The sequence below is a fragment of the Myotis myotis genome, unplaced genomic scaffold, assembly GCF_014108235.1.
Source record: "Myotis myotis isolate mMyoMyo1 unplaced genomic scaffold, mMyoMyo1.p scaffold_m19_p_2, whole genome shotgun sequence".
In the NCBI taxonomy this organism is placed as follows: domain Eukaryota; kingdom Metazoa; phylum Chordata; class Mammalia; order Chiroptera; family Vespertilionidae; genus Myotis; species Myotis myotis.
The window spans coordinates 103,260,082-103,276,733 of record NW_023416324.1 but is presented as its reverse complement, the minus strand read 5'-3'; the positions used below and the strand labels follow the sequence as shown (position 1 = coordinate 103,276,733).

Sequence of the window (16,652 nt, the reverse complement as noted above, 5' to 3'; positions counted from 1 at the left end):
AATATCTAAAACATTAATATTATTGGATAACATATTCTTGAAATGAGTGCAAAATAAACAATCATTTATTTTGCTCTTTGCTGTTTTAAAGCAATTTTTATTGGGTTGAAGGAGTATATTTCAGGATATAAAGTAGTCTGCCAAATTCTATAATCCCCCCTTTTTTAAATGTCATACAGGGTGTGGTGCCTTTAGAAAAAAAATTAAAAGTTGCAGTTCTTGCTATTCTTTTCCTTCTCTATTTCAAAAATAGTAAAATAATGTAAACTTCACAGGGAAATTCTGGTTCCTTCTATTAGTTCCTGGGTTCCTCCACTGTTAAAAGTCGTCATTACCTGCAGCTAGTTTTTACTTATTCCTTGCCAGGAGTGTTTATGTTCTTAATATTGTAACTCATTATTAGAAATGGAGTCTTGATAAGTACTAACTTAATGCCTTTTTTTTTTTTTTTTTTTTTTTGCTTAGAAAGGTGAACAACCCAAATGAAGCATCTAAATTCAGCCATATCCCTCTTGTGTTGGCATCGGTGTTGAAAATCTCAATAAACCCATTCTCTTCTTGTTTTTCGTCCCTAGTTATCAGGAAGCATTTATCATGCCAGTAAAACAGAGAAGAGTTAAAATCTGATAGAATCCCTCTTCTATTTTTCCCTTTTCTTGCCTTTGATGTGGGCTGGTTGAAGGAGACAGAAATAAAGAAAGAACCCCAGGTTTTCTAGCAGGCGCTAATACTTTTTTTTTAAAAAGCAGCTAGGGAAAAATATCACCCCACCCTGTGATCTGTGGATCACTGAGCCAGGTCCCGCTTGGGCACCAATGGGAGGCGGTGGGCGAAGGAAGGGTTTCCTTTTCATCTCCCCACAGGCCTGCAGGCGGGATGAGACAGGGCTGCGGGTCCCAGGTGCGGGGGAGGAGACGCCGGCCCGCTCCACCCGGAGAGGAGGCGGCTGCGGCACGGGAGCCGCCCCTCCCGCTTCCGAGAACAAACGGGACATTCAGCAGTGGCCAGTGACTGCCGGCAACTCCTTGGGGAAAGGAATCGTCGAGTCAGGCTGCACCGTAATCGCCTTTAAAAGCTCCCGGACCCCTCCAGCCGCGCATACCTGGGCTGCCCCGCGGCCGCGCGCGTGTGTGTCTACAGTGAGCGCCGGGTGTGAGCCAGGGGCGCAGCCGGCGTGCGCTGCGCAGGGCGGGCGGCCCGGAGTGTCTCTAACCGGCCATGAGCGGCGCGGGCACCTGGGCTGTGCTCGGCCTGCTGCTGGCGGCCCAGCAGTCGGGGCAGCAGCCCCGGGAGAGGTAACGCGCCCCACCCTCTCCCTCTTTCCTCCCTCGCTCTGTCCCTGCAGCCTCGGGCGCAGCTTTACTCAGTCCGCTCCGGACGCCCAGGGACCCAGCGTTGGGCTGTCCCCAGGCCCGGGTCCGGGCGTGGGGCTCTGGCTGCGCCCATCCCTGGCCGCTGCTGGCCGCTCGGCTGGCCCGGCCACCACGTGGCGAGGGCGTCATCTGACCAGCGTCTTCCCTCCCGCATGGAAGCCTTAGGACCCAAATCTGTGGATTTAGGCTTCTGTTTTTTCCTGGGGCGAAAGACTTAATTAAGCCTAGGGGGAAACTTGAGTTGCGTGGTGCCCTATTGCCCTGCGAGCCTCTCCTGCTCCCTGAAACTTAACCTCTGAGCTTCCAGGAGGCTCCAGCACCAGGGCCGAGGGACTCACTCAATGGCCAACTTTGGCACCTCCTCCATCAACCTACCTTTTCAATGGGAGGGTCTGCCAATGCCCAACGATTTTCAGAAAAGGGGATGAGAAACTTTTTTATATTAACCAGTTGCTTGTCTATTTCTAAACCATGCACATCACTCGGCCTAGTTTTCATCTTCTTTCGCTCACTGCCCCTAGTTAAATTTTCCATTTACCATTTTCCTATAACATTTTACCACTGCGTAGAGGACTTGGTTTCATGTGGATGGATAGGTGGATGGATGGATGGATGGATGGATGGATGGATGGAAGGATGATAGAACTATCGAGCTTGTGTTATTATGATGGAGACAGGTGGCAGCTGGACGGAATGTTTTATCCGGCTATACTCTGAGAGCTAGAAAATCCTTTATATGGTGCAGGCATTTATTAATCCATATTAACTTCATCCATATTACTAGACTGTATCTTCTGAAGTTGACATATTTCAAATTGTTTCCCTTTTATTTCACAGATCTGTTTTCACATGTGGTGGTGTTCTTACTGGAGAGTCTGGATTTATTGGCAGCGAAGGTTTTCCTGGAGTGTACCCTCCAAATAGCAAATGCACTTGGAAAATCACAGTAAGCATATTTTAAAAGGGTATTCTCCTCGAGTGGGTATTATTAACAATGGAAGACTGCTGCTTTTTTTCTCGGAGATCAAGATTTGGGTTAGGTGCAAATGCCTGATAGTGAAATGTTAGATTTATCTCAGCTATTTTGGAGATTTTTATTAATAGAACTAGTGGTGTCTTGCATTAGCAATTGGAAAGGGTGCAAGATAAAGCTTGCAGGAATAAATGCTTAAAGCAGATGTGTTTCTGAAAACCCAGCCTGACTCAACTGAGTTTCATGGATTAAAAATTAAGGGTATTTTGTCAAATGTCTGTGGTAATGATTGTTAGAAATTATTTTGTTGCCTGGGCCTTGCATAAATGTCTCCCAGTGGGGAATAGAAGATCAAAGATAGTGCTCTCCCCTGACTACTTTACACCATCACAGAAAAAAAGGGGTGGGGGCGGAAAATGGAAAAAAATCCCAGTTAATGTTCCTGACTTGAAACCACCACTGAAGACAACCTAAGAATGATTTCACTTATATGTGGAACCCAAAGAACAATATAAACAAACAAACAAAACAGAAACAGACTCATGGATACAGAAAACAGACTGATGATTGCCAGAGGGGAAGGGTATTGGGGGATTGGGTGAAAATGTGAAGATTTAAGAAGTACAAATTGGTAGTTACAGAAGTCATGGACTATAAAGTACAGCATAGGGAATATAGTCAATAATATTGTGCTATGTACGGTGCCAGGTGGGTCTGGAAATATTAGGGAACACTTTGTAAAGTATATGATTGTCTAACCTTTATGCTGTACATCTGAAACTAACACAAAATAATATTGAATATAAAATAAATAAATTAACAAAAAAGTGAGAATAATAATAACCTGGGGGATTAAATACCAAACGGAGGCTAATAAAACGTCCATGCTGGTTAGTAATGGCATCGATTATGCTGAGTCAAGATAAGACGTCAGATTTAGAGCCATCCAGCTTTTATAAAGTGTCTGGATTTAGAATCAGCTACACTGAGTCATCTTTCCAGTCAGCATAGTAGTGACTATTTTCTTCTTCATTCTTTGGTTGTTGGGAAGTTGTTTGGTAATTTAACACATTGGTTCACTGAGACCTTCATTCATTCAGATTGTGCCACTCACAGATTACGATTTTTAAAAGTAGCTACCTCTTATTGAGCACTTACTGTGTGCCAGGCACTGTGCCAAGTAATTAACAAGAATAATCTCACTGGATGCTGCTAATCACTCTTAAGAAAGTGACATTATTATCCTCATTTTATAGATAGGGAAACTGAGGCTAGAACATGATATAAAATGACTTGATCAAATAGTTGGTAAGTCCAACTTTATGTAAAGTGAAACCTGTTTTGCATTGAGGCATTCCCACCAGGAGGGTCATTTGATAGCCATAAATAAGCCATGGCTCTTAGATGCATTGGTGTTCTCCTGTCAAATACCAACTGTCTGATGAACTGGAACAGATTTCATTATGTTATTGTAGCACATGGGGCCAGAAGAGCTTAAATCATAGAAAATAGCTTTGAAATATTGATATTAACATAAATGTGAAATAAAGCTCTGAAACAAACATAAAAATAACTTGGTTTTTAAATAATAGCTGTGTTCCAATTGGAATTAAATGGCTGTAAGGTAAAAATGATCCAATAAATTTAATGACTGAGAGACATCATGGACCTAAAATGGAAGAATTCACAGCTGGCCTTTCAGTTGGGGTATTAGGGGACATAGTTGGTGTGACTTTGTGGGTTGGGGGAATGTGGTGAAGGTTTTCCTTGGTAAAGAAGTGGTGTGCCTCAGGAGAAGCCTGCCACCTCATTCTTTTATGTGGGGGCAGAGGAAGTGTAATGGATATTCCATTTGGATGCCATGTAAGGCATGTAGTCTTAGCAATCAGACATCCCTAGACTCAAATTCTCATTCTATCACTCATCATTTGTGTGACCAGGATTTATCTCCTCTAAATCTCAAGACTGTTGTGAAAATAAAATGAGATAGTACATGTAAAGCCCTTTGTCTCAGTGCCTGGGATATAATAAGTACTCAATAAATGTTAGTCATCACTATTTGAGTTTTTATTATCCTCATTATTGCTGGTATTAAGTTGTCCTATCTTCTGCCCCAGTATGATAGATCACTACCATCCCCTCACCACATTGGCCAAGCTGGGCTTGGCATCAGCACAAAGCAATGCAGACTTTTAGGGAGCAATCTACATTGCCATCCATATTTAGGAAGACCTTATATCTGTGATTGGGTTCTCCTGTAATCTTACTGGATCAATTCTGTGTGGATTAGAGCTAAGTAGGCTTCCAGTAACAGAGACCTAAAATAACAATGGCTCAAGCAGATTTTGGTTCTTTCTCACATAAAGGAATCTGGAGGTAGGCAACCAGGAGTGGCGTGGCAGATTCTCAGTCATTAGCATGCTGTATCTTTCTTTCTTCCTGCTCCGCATGCCACTGCATTGTCTAAGATAACTGCTCAGCTTCCAGCCTTGATGTTCATGTTCCAGCTAACTAAAAGGGAGAGAAGAAGGGCATATATCTTCCCTCTAAAGGCGTTGTGCATAATTACATGCAACTTGCTGCACATATATAATTGGCTGGTTTTTAGTTACATGGTCACGTGTAGCAGCAAGGGAGCTGAGAAACTCATCTTTTGTTGCTGTGGGAAGAAAAGAAAACAGGTGACAGCAAGCATATGTATTTGGGCTGTGAAATCGAGAAACAATATGCCAGCCATTTTGGGGGGAAAGAAAAGTCTTTAGAAAGCATAGTTAACGCAGAAGAAATGATTGCACAATTTGCTTTTCTGGTTAAAGGCTTTATAGTTTTAACTCTTAGCCAGTTGAGTTTATTCTCTTTCAGGGGGTTGCCTCTTTTATGTTTGCATTTGAGTAGCTACCAAGAACTTCCAGAGAAGCCCAGCACTCTTCTCTCTGTTTTAATGATAGCCTCAGCAGAATGTTCACAAAAGCCCTGGGTGCTCTCAAGGTTTCAATGTAACAATATCTTTATTTCTTTGTATTTCACAGGGAATAGCACTAATTTGTTTGTAAGAATCTTCAGGGTCCTCTGGTTTGTCAGAGTAGCAGAAGGGAGCTCTTAGCTCCTGTAGATCTTAGGGGAGATGAAAGGAGAACTGTGGTAAAGCTAAAGTTGGTAGCCCTGAGATCTTTCATTCATTCAACAAATGTGTGTTGTGTGCTGGGTACTGTTGGGGTTATGGCAGTGAACAAGGCCTCCTGGCTCCTTGCCATCATGCAGCTAGTTTGGGGAGACAGGCAATTGATGTTTAAAAAACAAATTAAACAAGAAAATCAAGTATTGATAAATCCATTACAAAAATAGAATAGATGTTACTTCACTGCCATTAGGATGGCTACTATGAAAAAAAAAAAAAAAAAACACCACAGAAAATAATAAGTGTTGGCAAAGATGTGGAGAAATTAGAATCTGTGTGCAATTGTAAAATGGTACAACTGTGGAAACAGTATGGCAATTTCTCTGGAAATTAAACATAGAACTGCCATATTATTTAATAATTCCATTTCTGGGTATATTCCCACAGGAAGGGAAAGCAGGGCCTGGAACAGTTTATTTTATGTCCATGTTCATAACACCATTATTCACAATAGGTAAAAGGTGGAAGCAATCTAAGTATTTGTCCACAGATGAATGGATAAGCAAAATATGGTACAGACATACAAAGAACATTATTCAGCCTTAAAAGCAAGGAAATTCTGACACATGCTATAACATGGGTGAAGACATTATGCTAAGTGAAATAAGCTGGTCACAAAACAATAAATATTGCAGGATTCCAGTTGAATGGAGCACCTAGAGTAGTCAGTCATAGAGACAGAAAGTAGAAGGATGGTTGCCAGGGGTTGAGGGAGGGAGAATGGGAGTTAGTATTTGATGGGGACAGAGTGTCAGTTTAGGAAGATGAAACAGTTCTGGAAAAGGATGTTGGTGATGGTTGTACAGTACACTTAAAAATGGTTAAAATGGTAAATTTTATGTTATGTAAATTTTATCACAATAAAAATATCTTAAAAATAAAATAGCCTAGCTAATTGAGCATCAACCTGTAAACCAGAAGGTCACGGTTCGATTCCCGTTGAGGGCACATGCCTGGGTTTCTCGCTCAATCCCCAGTAGGGGGCCTGCAGGAGGCAGCCAACCAGTGGTTCTCTATCATCATTAATGTTTCTATCTTTCTCTCCCTCTCCCTCTCTCTGAACACAATAGAAACATATCTATACTAATAAAAGGGTAATATGCTAATTAGACCGGGTCAACCAGCCATATTCTGGACGTCTGCCTTCTTCCCGGACAAAGCTATGGTGGTGGGGGCTGAGGCAGAGGCAGTTAGGGGTGAGATAAGGCTGGCAGGGGAGAGCAGTTAGGGGCGAGATCAGGCTGGCTGAGGGTTAGGGGTGAAATCAGGCTGGCAGGGGGTTAGGGGTGAGATCAGGCTGGCAGGGGAGGGCAGTTGGGGGTGATCAGGCCAGGAGGGGAGGGCAGTTGGAGGTAACCAGGCCAGCAGGGGAGGGCAGTTTGGGGTGACCAGGCCAGCAGGGGAGGGCAGTTGAGGGCATTAGGCAGGCAGGCAGGGAGTGGTTAGGAGCCAGTGGTCCTGGATTGTGAGTAGGATGTCCGACTGCCAGTTTAGGCCCGATTCCACAGGGATCGGGTCTAAACTGACAGATGGACACCCCCTGAGGGGTCCCAGATTGGAGACGGTACAGGCCGGGCTGAAGGACACCCCTCCCCCCCACCCCCGTGCACAAAATTTGTGCACGGGGCTCCTAGTTTTAAAAATAAAAGAAAATAAAACAAAAGTGATAGGATATTGTGTAATTCCATTTACATGAAATGTTCAGAAAAGAAAAATCTGTAGAAATGGAAAAGTAGGTTAGTGGCTGCATAGAGCAGGGGATAGTTATAGGGATTAACAGTAAATGGCCAGGAGGGATTGTATTGAGAAGATGGAAATGTTTTAAAATCGACTTATAGTGATGGTTGTACAATGTAACATACTAAAATCATGGAATCGTGCACTTGAAATGGGTGAGTTTTATCATTTGTAAAATATACCTCAAGAAAGTTGTAGAAACTATGTGGTGGGATAGATAGTGGCATTAGTGCTGGTTGATGGGATTGTCTGGGAAGGCCACTCCGAGGAGGTGACGTTTCAGGGGAGGCCCAAGTGGTGAGGAGGGAGCCACGTGAAAGTCTGGGAGGACCATGTACGGCAGAGAGACCAGCGAGTGCAAGGGTCCCAAGGTGCGAAGCTTGATTTGTCTAAAGAGCATCCAGGTGAGTGTGGCTGGAACAGAATGAGCAAGGGGGACAATGGGAGAAGAATTTTAAAAGGTGAGCAGAGCCCTGCAGGCCATGGTGAGGAGGAGTCTGAATTAAATTTCATTTTGAGCAGGAATCCACTGGAGAATCTTAAGCAGCAGAATGAGATTACAATGTAGTCCCCCCTTATCTGAGGGAGATATGGTCCAAGATTTCCAGTGGATGCCTGAAACAGGATAGTATTGAACTTTACATATACTATGTTTTCTCCTATACATACATACCTATGATAAAGTTTAATTTATAAATTAAGCACAGTAAGGGATTAACAAAAATAAGTAAAAATAGGACAATTATAAAATGTATTGTAATAAAAGTTATGTGAATATGGCCTCTCTAAAATATCTTATTGCACTGTGTGTACAGTGTGGTTATGCTGGACAAAGGGATGACTCATGTCCTGGGTGGATAGAGTATGATTTCATCATGTTATTCAGAAAGGCAAGCAATTTAAAACTTATGAATTGCTTATTTCTAGAATTTTCCATTTAATATTTTTGGACCACAGTTGACTGAGGGTAACAGAAGCCATGGAAAACAAAACCATGGAGGTCGGGGGCAAGGGGAGGGACTCTGTGTCTGATTTTAAAAGGTTGCCTTGGCAGTTCCGAAGGCAGCTGCTGGCACCAGCCAAGAGGCCCCATGCAACATCTGGCTAATCGCTCAGCGGCTGCTCTATACAGGGCTGTGCTCCAGTTTGTCCTCATCCAAGGCAGTCAATTAAAGGCATTCCCAAAGCTGGTAGATCCAGTCTATTTACTTTCCTGCTCCTGTAATCAGTAAACCAAGAATAGTGCCCACTGGGCAATTCAATATCACTTTTAGTAAAACACCACAGAGATCCTTCATGGTGAAGGTCTCAGCAGAACCCTCAAACTCCAATTCCTGTAGCTAGAAAGAAATATCCTGCCTCTCACCATTCACCTACCTTCCATTTGATTCTTCCAGAGTGGAGGTGTGTCTCACCAAATCCCATATAATGAAAGCCTAATATGCAAATTGTTCCCTCGACTGGGAGTTTGACCAGGCGTTCAAACACTCGCTATGATGTGCACTGACCACCAGGGGGCAGCACGGATGGGCCCCAATGAGAATGGAACCACAGCAGGATGGTGGAGCAGATGAGCGGGCAGCGCCAGGCCAACGCGGGTGCGAGCAGGGTGACCAGCAGTGGCGGTGGGGACAGGGCTGCTGCCCAGCTCCCAGGCGCTAAGGGAGCCAAGCGGGGGCCTGATGAATCAGGCGGAGAAGGGCATGCGGGGGCCTGGGGACCCAGGTGCTGCCCAGGACCCAGAGGTCAGCTGGGACCTGCCCTTCCACACCAGACGCTTGCACTTCGATCAACAGCCAGGCCTAGGGACCTCACCCATGCACGAATTTCATGCACTGGGCCTCTAGTTGTTCTTATAAAACTCTATCTTACCTGGGTGGATTGGGGAAAGTCAGATTTTAGCATCTGTATGCATCAAGAAAGATGTGAATGCTAGTTGTCACACTCAAACTTTCTAGCCAATTGTGTTGAACTTTCTGGTATGAAAGAAATTAGAAACTTAGATGTGCCCTTAACATATAGTACTTTAAAATTTTATAGTGATTTCTTAGACTGCTTTATTGTCTTATATCTATGGACATTAGCTATTTAAATTTAAATTAATTAAAGTTAAAGTAAAAATTAAAAATCCAGTTCCTCAGTCACACTAGCCATATTTCAAGTGCTCAGTAACTGCATGTGGATAGTGGCTACCATAATAATATATGATGTGAATATTTGGACAGTGCTCTTCTAGATCATTTTTGCGGTTAATTTCTACTCATGTAAAGATATGTCGAGGATGAAGACGCTCATGCTGCTCAGTTGTAATTCTGCTTTGCAAAAGGGGAAGCTGATACTTCTACATAGTTGTTGGAAGCTGTGACTGGAATCAAGCCTCTTGACTTAGCTTTATTTTTCTGGCCACCAACTCTTGGTGACCTAAGACTACCAAGAGTTGGTAGTCTTAGGTTTTACTCATTAATCTTGCTGAGTATGTTCCAAAAAATCAGAGATTAAATCAAGTAATTTGAGGGTTAAGAAATCATTAAATGTTTTGTAGTCTATCATGGGGTTGAGGGTTTCTTAGTTTCCTGTTGATTTTCAGACTGTAACCGAAGGGCATCTGCATAAAATACCTAGTCTACCAATGTGGGCAGGAGTTAAGTATGACTTCACAGCTAAGGTATGTAAAATACTTTAAAAAATAGCGTCTGGAAAAAAAAAAGAACTTATGAGGCATGTTTGGCAAATAATAATAAAAGTTACCACTTATTGAGTATCTATCATAGCAAAAAAAAAAAAAAATAGCGTCTGATCTTCTTCTAAGAAGCTTGCAAGGGCAGTAGGGTTGAGTTGAAGCAAAAGTCATCCCAATTGATTTAAGATGAGACCCAATAACTTAGCCTGTTCCCAGCCCTGCAACAAGAAATGAAACTCCCAAGTTTTAGCTTACAAACATCTGGACCCCTCTATTACAGTGGTCTCCTGCAGGACACACATGTCCTAAGGGGCAGACTATGTGCACTCTGTGCAGGAGACAGTAAGAGAATGCTGAGATCCCTACAGGTAGTCAGGGAGACTGGAGCATTGTCAACATGAAGACAGCCAGTGTGATGTAGTTAACTGCTCCATTTACAAAGAGCCCACCAGGCACTGTGTGAGGTGCTGGAGACACATACTAGTAGATGAACACAAAGGCGATGTGAGCATGGGGGACTGCCTGTGATGATGTGTTGGTGGGAAGTGAGACCAAGCCTAGCAGGCTTTCCTTCTTGGCTCCATAGCACAAAGATCACCATTTCATATGAGAGATCAAGGAAATTGCCAAAGTCATGTGGTTATTTAGTGGAAAAACTGAAATTCATCTTGTCATCTCAAAACTCAAAAATTTTCAAAGGTTACCCATTTAACTGAATCAAGTTAAAACTCCTTGGCTGTGAGTTTTAATATCCTTTGCAATATGGCCTCATCCAACCTACTTGACCTCATTGCTTATTGTTTTCCTTTATGGGCACTTAGCTCCTCATTATGCTTAGTACAAGTGCCGAGTACATAGTAAACATTCAGTAAATGCACACTTATTGATGGATTTTTACGGTTACAAACAAGGTAATATTCCCATAGACTATGAATAAGATAAAAAATTTGAAGCTGTTATGCCAATATATGACAATGGGAAAAACTGAACTTTGACTAAATATTTGATATCAAGAGATTATAGTTAATATTTCTGGGGGTAATAATAGTATTGTGTTTATATTTTTTTAAATCCTTGTGTTTTGGACTTTGCTCCTGTGTTTAATCTTCTTTCAGCTCCAGCAGGTTTTCAGGGGAAAGTGCTCTCCCAGAGCCAGAGGGGAGCTGACTTATATAGACAGAAGTCCCTGCCCCTGGCTTTGATTGGTCTGTTGTTATGAAAATGAGGACTCAAATCCTCAGTTTGGTCCTAAAGCACTGTCCTGATTGATCAGAATGGAGCTGCTCTGATTGGTCGTGAAGAACCTTATGGGGATATAGCTGCACAGCTTTGATTGGATGAATAAACCCTTAGTTCTGTTGGTTGAAATAGGATTCCAGGAACTCCTTTGCAGTCAGGCAGTTCAGTTCAGGCTTCTCACGGAAGTGCACTTTGTATGAGTGGTCTCTGTGTAGAAATGGCTGCTAGGCTCTATTTTTTGTTTTGTTTTCGTTTGAGTCCAGTTAGCCACTAAGAGCCCTTTTTAGTAGGTACAATATCTTCTTTCTCAGGGTCCACACTTCAAATATGTTGTATCATTTTATTTTGTTTGCATTCAATTCTGTGAGGTCTGTAGGATACATATTAGTATGCCCATTTCACAAGTGGGGGAACTGAAGTCTAAAGAACTTGTATCTTGCTTACTATTGTTATGTTTGCAGATGGTATGAAAAGACTAGCACAAAATTTCTGGCTAGGTGATACAAATGCACTATTATACACTTATTTAGCAAAAAAATAAACATTCACTCAGTGCCTACTGAGTACCCACTATATACTAAGCATTGGGTTGGGCCCAAGGAGTAAAGAAGACAAGGTATAGTTTCTGTCCTCAGGGCGTTTATAATCTGGAAAGGAGTAGACAAGAGAATCAGTAATAGCTACATGTGTAGATAAATATCATACTCACTATAAATAGTTTTAAATATTGATAGTTTAAAATAAAGGCTTATTTACATTTATTTAAATAATTAAAGGTCTTAGATTGCTTAAGATGAAAATATTTATTGCCTCATGCAAATAGTAAAAGATGTTATGACCCACTTTATATCTGTTTTACTCTAAGACTTGAGAAATTGTTCCTATGCCCTTTGCTTGGTTTCACAGAGCTATTTACAATACATTCCTTGATATTTTCAAATGTGCCTAATAAACAATTATATACCACCAGAGGCCCGTTGCAGGAAGATTCCTGCAAGAATAGGGCTTCCTGAGACCGGAGCGAAGCAGAGAAGGGAGCGAAGCACACAGGGGCGGGCTTCGCTCCCTTCTCCGCTGCCTCGCTCCCTCCCTTCTCCACTGCCTCGCTCCCTCCCTTCTCCGCTGCCTCGCTCCCTCCCTTCTCCGCTGCCTCGCTCCCTCCCTTCTCCGCTGCCTCGCTCCCTCATTTTTCCACTGCCTCGCTCCCTCCCTTCCCCGCCGCCTCGCTCCCTCCCTTCTTCGCTGCCTCACTCCCTCCCTTCTCCGCTGCCTCGCTCCCTCCCTTCCCCGCCGCCTCGCTCCCTCCCTTCTCCACTGCCTCAGCTCCCTCATTTTTCCACTGCCTCGCTTCCTCCTTCCCCACCGCTTCGCCTCCCTCCCGTGTCTGCTGCCTCGCTCCCTCCCTTCTCTGCCACTTCACTCCCTCCCATGTCCTCTGCCTCACTCTACTCCCGTCTCTGCTACCTCCAATCCATTCCCTTCTCCGCTGCTTGGCTCCCTTCTACAGTGCTTGGCTTCCTTCTGCACTGTCTTCAGTCTTCGCTGGGCGCCTGTGTATGCAAATTAACTGCCATCGTTGTTGGGTTAATTTGCATACTCTTCTGATTGGCTGGTGGATGTAGCAAAGGTACGGTCAATTAGCATCTTTGTCTTTTATTAGTGTAGGTTGCCTTGGGAGTAATTTTGTTACTAATGTATGTTAGAGTGATCATACTGAATCCATGTTCCAAAAAGCCTTATTGAATTTAAATGACATTTATATTTATTTTAAAGAAAAAATCGATTAAAAATATGATGGTATTTATGTCTTCTTGATAACCTTCATATGGCTTCATGAGAAGAAATTCATCAGTGGTGGGGTATGGGGTTGTGCAAAAATTGAAACATATAGTAATGTTCTAGTAAGATCAGTGGAAGATACTAGTATATAATTTGAGACAACAAATAGTGAATTTAGACAAGAACTCAATATTTAAGTCAAGTATACCTAAGGGCATAGCAAGGTATTCTAAAATTACTGTAACTGTTATTTGCCTCGAATAACCACAGCAGAAGAGATAGGTGAATGGAATCTTGGCCTTAAACATATATTTCCTGGCTTTAAACTACATGTAGTATTTAGAATTATATAAACATTTAAATTCTAATCTTAACTATGGGGTTTTTTTAAAAATATACGTATACATTGTTGGACTAGGCTCAGGTCAGCTGTCAGCATAATAATTTAACCCAGTGCTTGAGTTAATATAATTTACATCTGATTCCTTGGTAAAGATGAGTATAACAGAGAAAGTCTGCTTAGGTTTGAGGTCAGTGTGAATAGGATAAGAACACTATAGCTGGGATTTTTGTTTTGTCTTTTAATTAATGGAATATAATTCAGAGGCTTTGGGATTCTTATGACACTTAAGCTTCCCAGATAGTGGAAGAATTAAAACATTTTCCTTACTGCCTTAAATCCTTCTGGGAAGCAAGGAGAATATAAATCCTAAATAAATAAGCAAGTGGTGACATTTTCCCACTGGGGCCTCAGTCCAATTTTTTCTAAATTTGTTTTAAAGGCTTCTGCTGCTTTTCTTTTGTTGTTGTTCTTTGCTCTTTCACATGAAAAGTAAATATGTTTTTATTTGTTAAAAACCTGATGTTTTATAAATGTGCTTATTTGTACGGCTTGTACTTTTAGTGTGATGCTCAGGTAGATGCCTTAGAAAGAGCTAATGACAGAGAAGAAAATGAGGAAACATGAAAATTAGGTCTTCATTGGGCATTTCTTTTTTCTGAAAGAGGTCTCTTTAATATATTAATGACAAAAAAGTCATTCTCTCCTGAAATATTATTATAATAATGAAGCACAAAGATAACATATTCAAACCCCCTCTATTTATATACATTGGGAAGGCATTTCACAGAGCTCTGAGAGCCAGAAAGGCTTTTTCAGAATGTATTATTTAAAAGACTGATTTTTACTTTCACATCCCTTGCCCACCTGAAGAATTCAAGTTATGTGAAATTACGGGCAAATTTGAATTGTTCCATGAATTTTCAGATTCCTTAAAAATTTATCAGGTACTGACAGTAAAAAAATAAATAAATAAAATGGTCTCATCAGTTGGTTGCTTGCTTTGAGCATTTAGAGGACCCTAATTCTAAGATTTACCTTCTTTTTTTTCACATTGTTCTGCATAGAATTAGAAAATTGTTCCTGTGGATAGTTGCTGTCCCATGTACCTTGCGTACCAAATTTTTACATGTCGGAACATTAGCCCTTGATCCGATGAAGAATGCAGTCACTATCTTCAATGTACACAGTTGTACCACATAACTTAGCCACTTTATCAACAGTGGCAATACGCTGAAATTTCCTAGGCTAGGAACTTGGGAGAATAGAAGTATTTTCTTAAGATATAGTATTTTTTAGATAATAGTAGTCAATGTGGCAAGTCTCTGGAAAACCAATATAAACACCTAAAAATAAGTGGAACAGCCAGAGGATCGGGGAGTTGGAATTAAAGCTTCATAAGCCCTGACACTAAATGTCACTTCTCTTTCACCACCTCACCCCAGGATGCTCCTGAGCACAACACAAAATAAAGTAGTGTTTCCCAAAATATGGAGGGAGGGAGAGAGCAGTGAACCAGCCACAGGCTGTTCCCTAGACCTGCTGATGAGAAGGGCACAGGAAAGTCAGTGGCAATTCTATTGCTGCTTAATGCTCCTAGAAATGAATTGATAGGGCCTGATTGCTAGATACAAACTTTCTAAAAGACCTGGGCCACAGTTGACCTTTGAAGAAATTATAATTCATTAAAACTGTGTTTAAAGTACCTCCAAGAGGTCAGGTGCTGGGCTGGACACAGAGACGGCAATGACTGGCAAACCACCTCTCCGACAGGGCTGGAGGAGGGGAGGAGGTGCTCACTGGTCAGGGAGATGTCCCAGAAATTAGTAACAATGGTACAAGGGACAGGGTTCACGATGGAGGGTTGTACCATTGGCATTACTCAGTGACTAGAAAAACAATGGGCACTGGAGACTCATACAGACATTTACTAAGAATGCGGTGCAGTTTCCAGAACTTTCTAAAGTCGGTATCATGTTCAGGCCTGCCTTGTAAGGGTGATATGAAGATCGACGGAGGTAGTAGGTGAAAGGCCCTTGGCATAGTGCTTGGTGCAAGTGATGATTTTTTTTTTACCTCTCTTCCAGGGCTATAATAAGGCATAAAAGTGTGGTGTTTTTGGATCTTGTCTACAAGCCACCACATTTCAAGCTGGATGGTAATCACTTTAGGGCATGGCTAGTTCCCAATAGAAATACCCATTCCTACTCACTGTGTCCCTTCTTTATTTAAAATATGATTTCATATGACTTTGTCCACAGTGCTTCCAAACACTCCCAGCTTTTCCCCATCCCCTCAAACAGCCCCTTCCCACTGTGGTACCACCTGAGTGTGCCCCTAACTTTTGAAATAGATGTGTTTAAAAGCAGAGAAAGGATTGTCAGTTAAAAATTGCAGGTGCTTTTCTGTCTTTCGAGATGGAATTTAATTCATCTGTGTCCTTAATTCATCTTTGGAGCCCCAAATCACCAGCATAGCCCCTGTAGTTATACCAATTAAGTAGTGAATTTGTTAATTTATTCCTAATAGAGACACCCCATGGTACAGTGGGTTAGAGTTTATAGTTTCTGGAGCCAGACTGTCTGGGTTCAATTACCAGCTCCACTCATATGGTGGTGAATCTCCAAAGATGACACCCTAATAACTCCACCTCCACCTAGTATTCACGCCTTTTTTTCTTTTCTTTTTCTTTTTTTTTTTTTAACACTACCAAACATTGAATCTAGGCTGATTTCTGGGGTTGGTGCATAAGAAATTTTAAAGCTTTTGCCTTTGTCTTTTAAAACATGCACTCTGGGGGAAGCTAGCTGCCACGTAAGGACAACCATGCTCTGAGGAAGCCCAAGCTAGCCACATAGGGAGACTTTGTGGAGAGAGACAGAGATGACCAGGAAGCCTCCAGCTGTTCCCCTCTTCCCAGATGAGGGGCCAGACATGTGAGAGGAGAAATCATCTTGGAGGACCAGTCCAGTTAAGCCTTCAGACTATTTATGCCCCAGATGATAAATGATAGTAATTACGTGAGAGAATTCAAGCAAGAACCGGTCAGCTGAGACCAGTGAACCCACAGAATCATAAGAAATAAGAGTACATTATTGTTTAAAGCCATTACATTTGGGGATGGTTTGTTATGCAGCAATAGATATCAGAACAGTTACTAGCTGTATGACCTTGAACTTGTTAGTTAACCCCTATGTGGCCCAGTTTCCTCAATTAAAAAATGTGGATACTAATATATATTTCAATATAAAAAAATGTGGATACTAATACTCCTTACTTCATGGAATTATTTTGGACATTAAATAAATTATTGCATGTGCAGTATTAAGAACATTGCCTGGCATATGGTGAAT

At 41.9% G+C, this 16,652-nt stretch overlaps 1 protein-coding gene across 5 annotated transcripts in view; it reads left to right on the top strand.

Annotated features, from left to right (window-relative positions):
* Positions 1-962: 962 nt before the first annotated feature.
* The window catches only part of PCOLCE2 (procollagen C-endopeptidase enhancer 2), a 155,265-nt gene continuing 139,575 nt past the window's right edge, over positions 963-16,652 (top strand). For 3 of the 5 annotated variants that reach the window (XM_036349835.1, XM_036349837.1, XM_036349836.1), the window contains exons 1-2: positions 965-1,295; positions 2,211-2,319. In XM_036349835.1, coding sequence (XP_036205728.1) covers positions 1,219-1,295; positions 2,211-2,319 — 186 coding nt within the window. In that variant the 5' untranslated portion in view covers positions 965-1,218. Of the gene's footprint in view, positions 1,296-2,210; positions 2,320-16,652 lie in introns of all 5 variants that reach the window. The other 2 variants (XM_036349838.1, XM_036349834.1) reach the window with 2 other exon arrangements.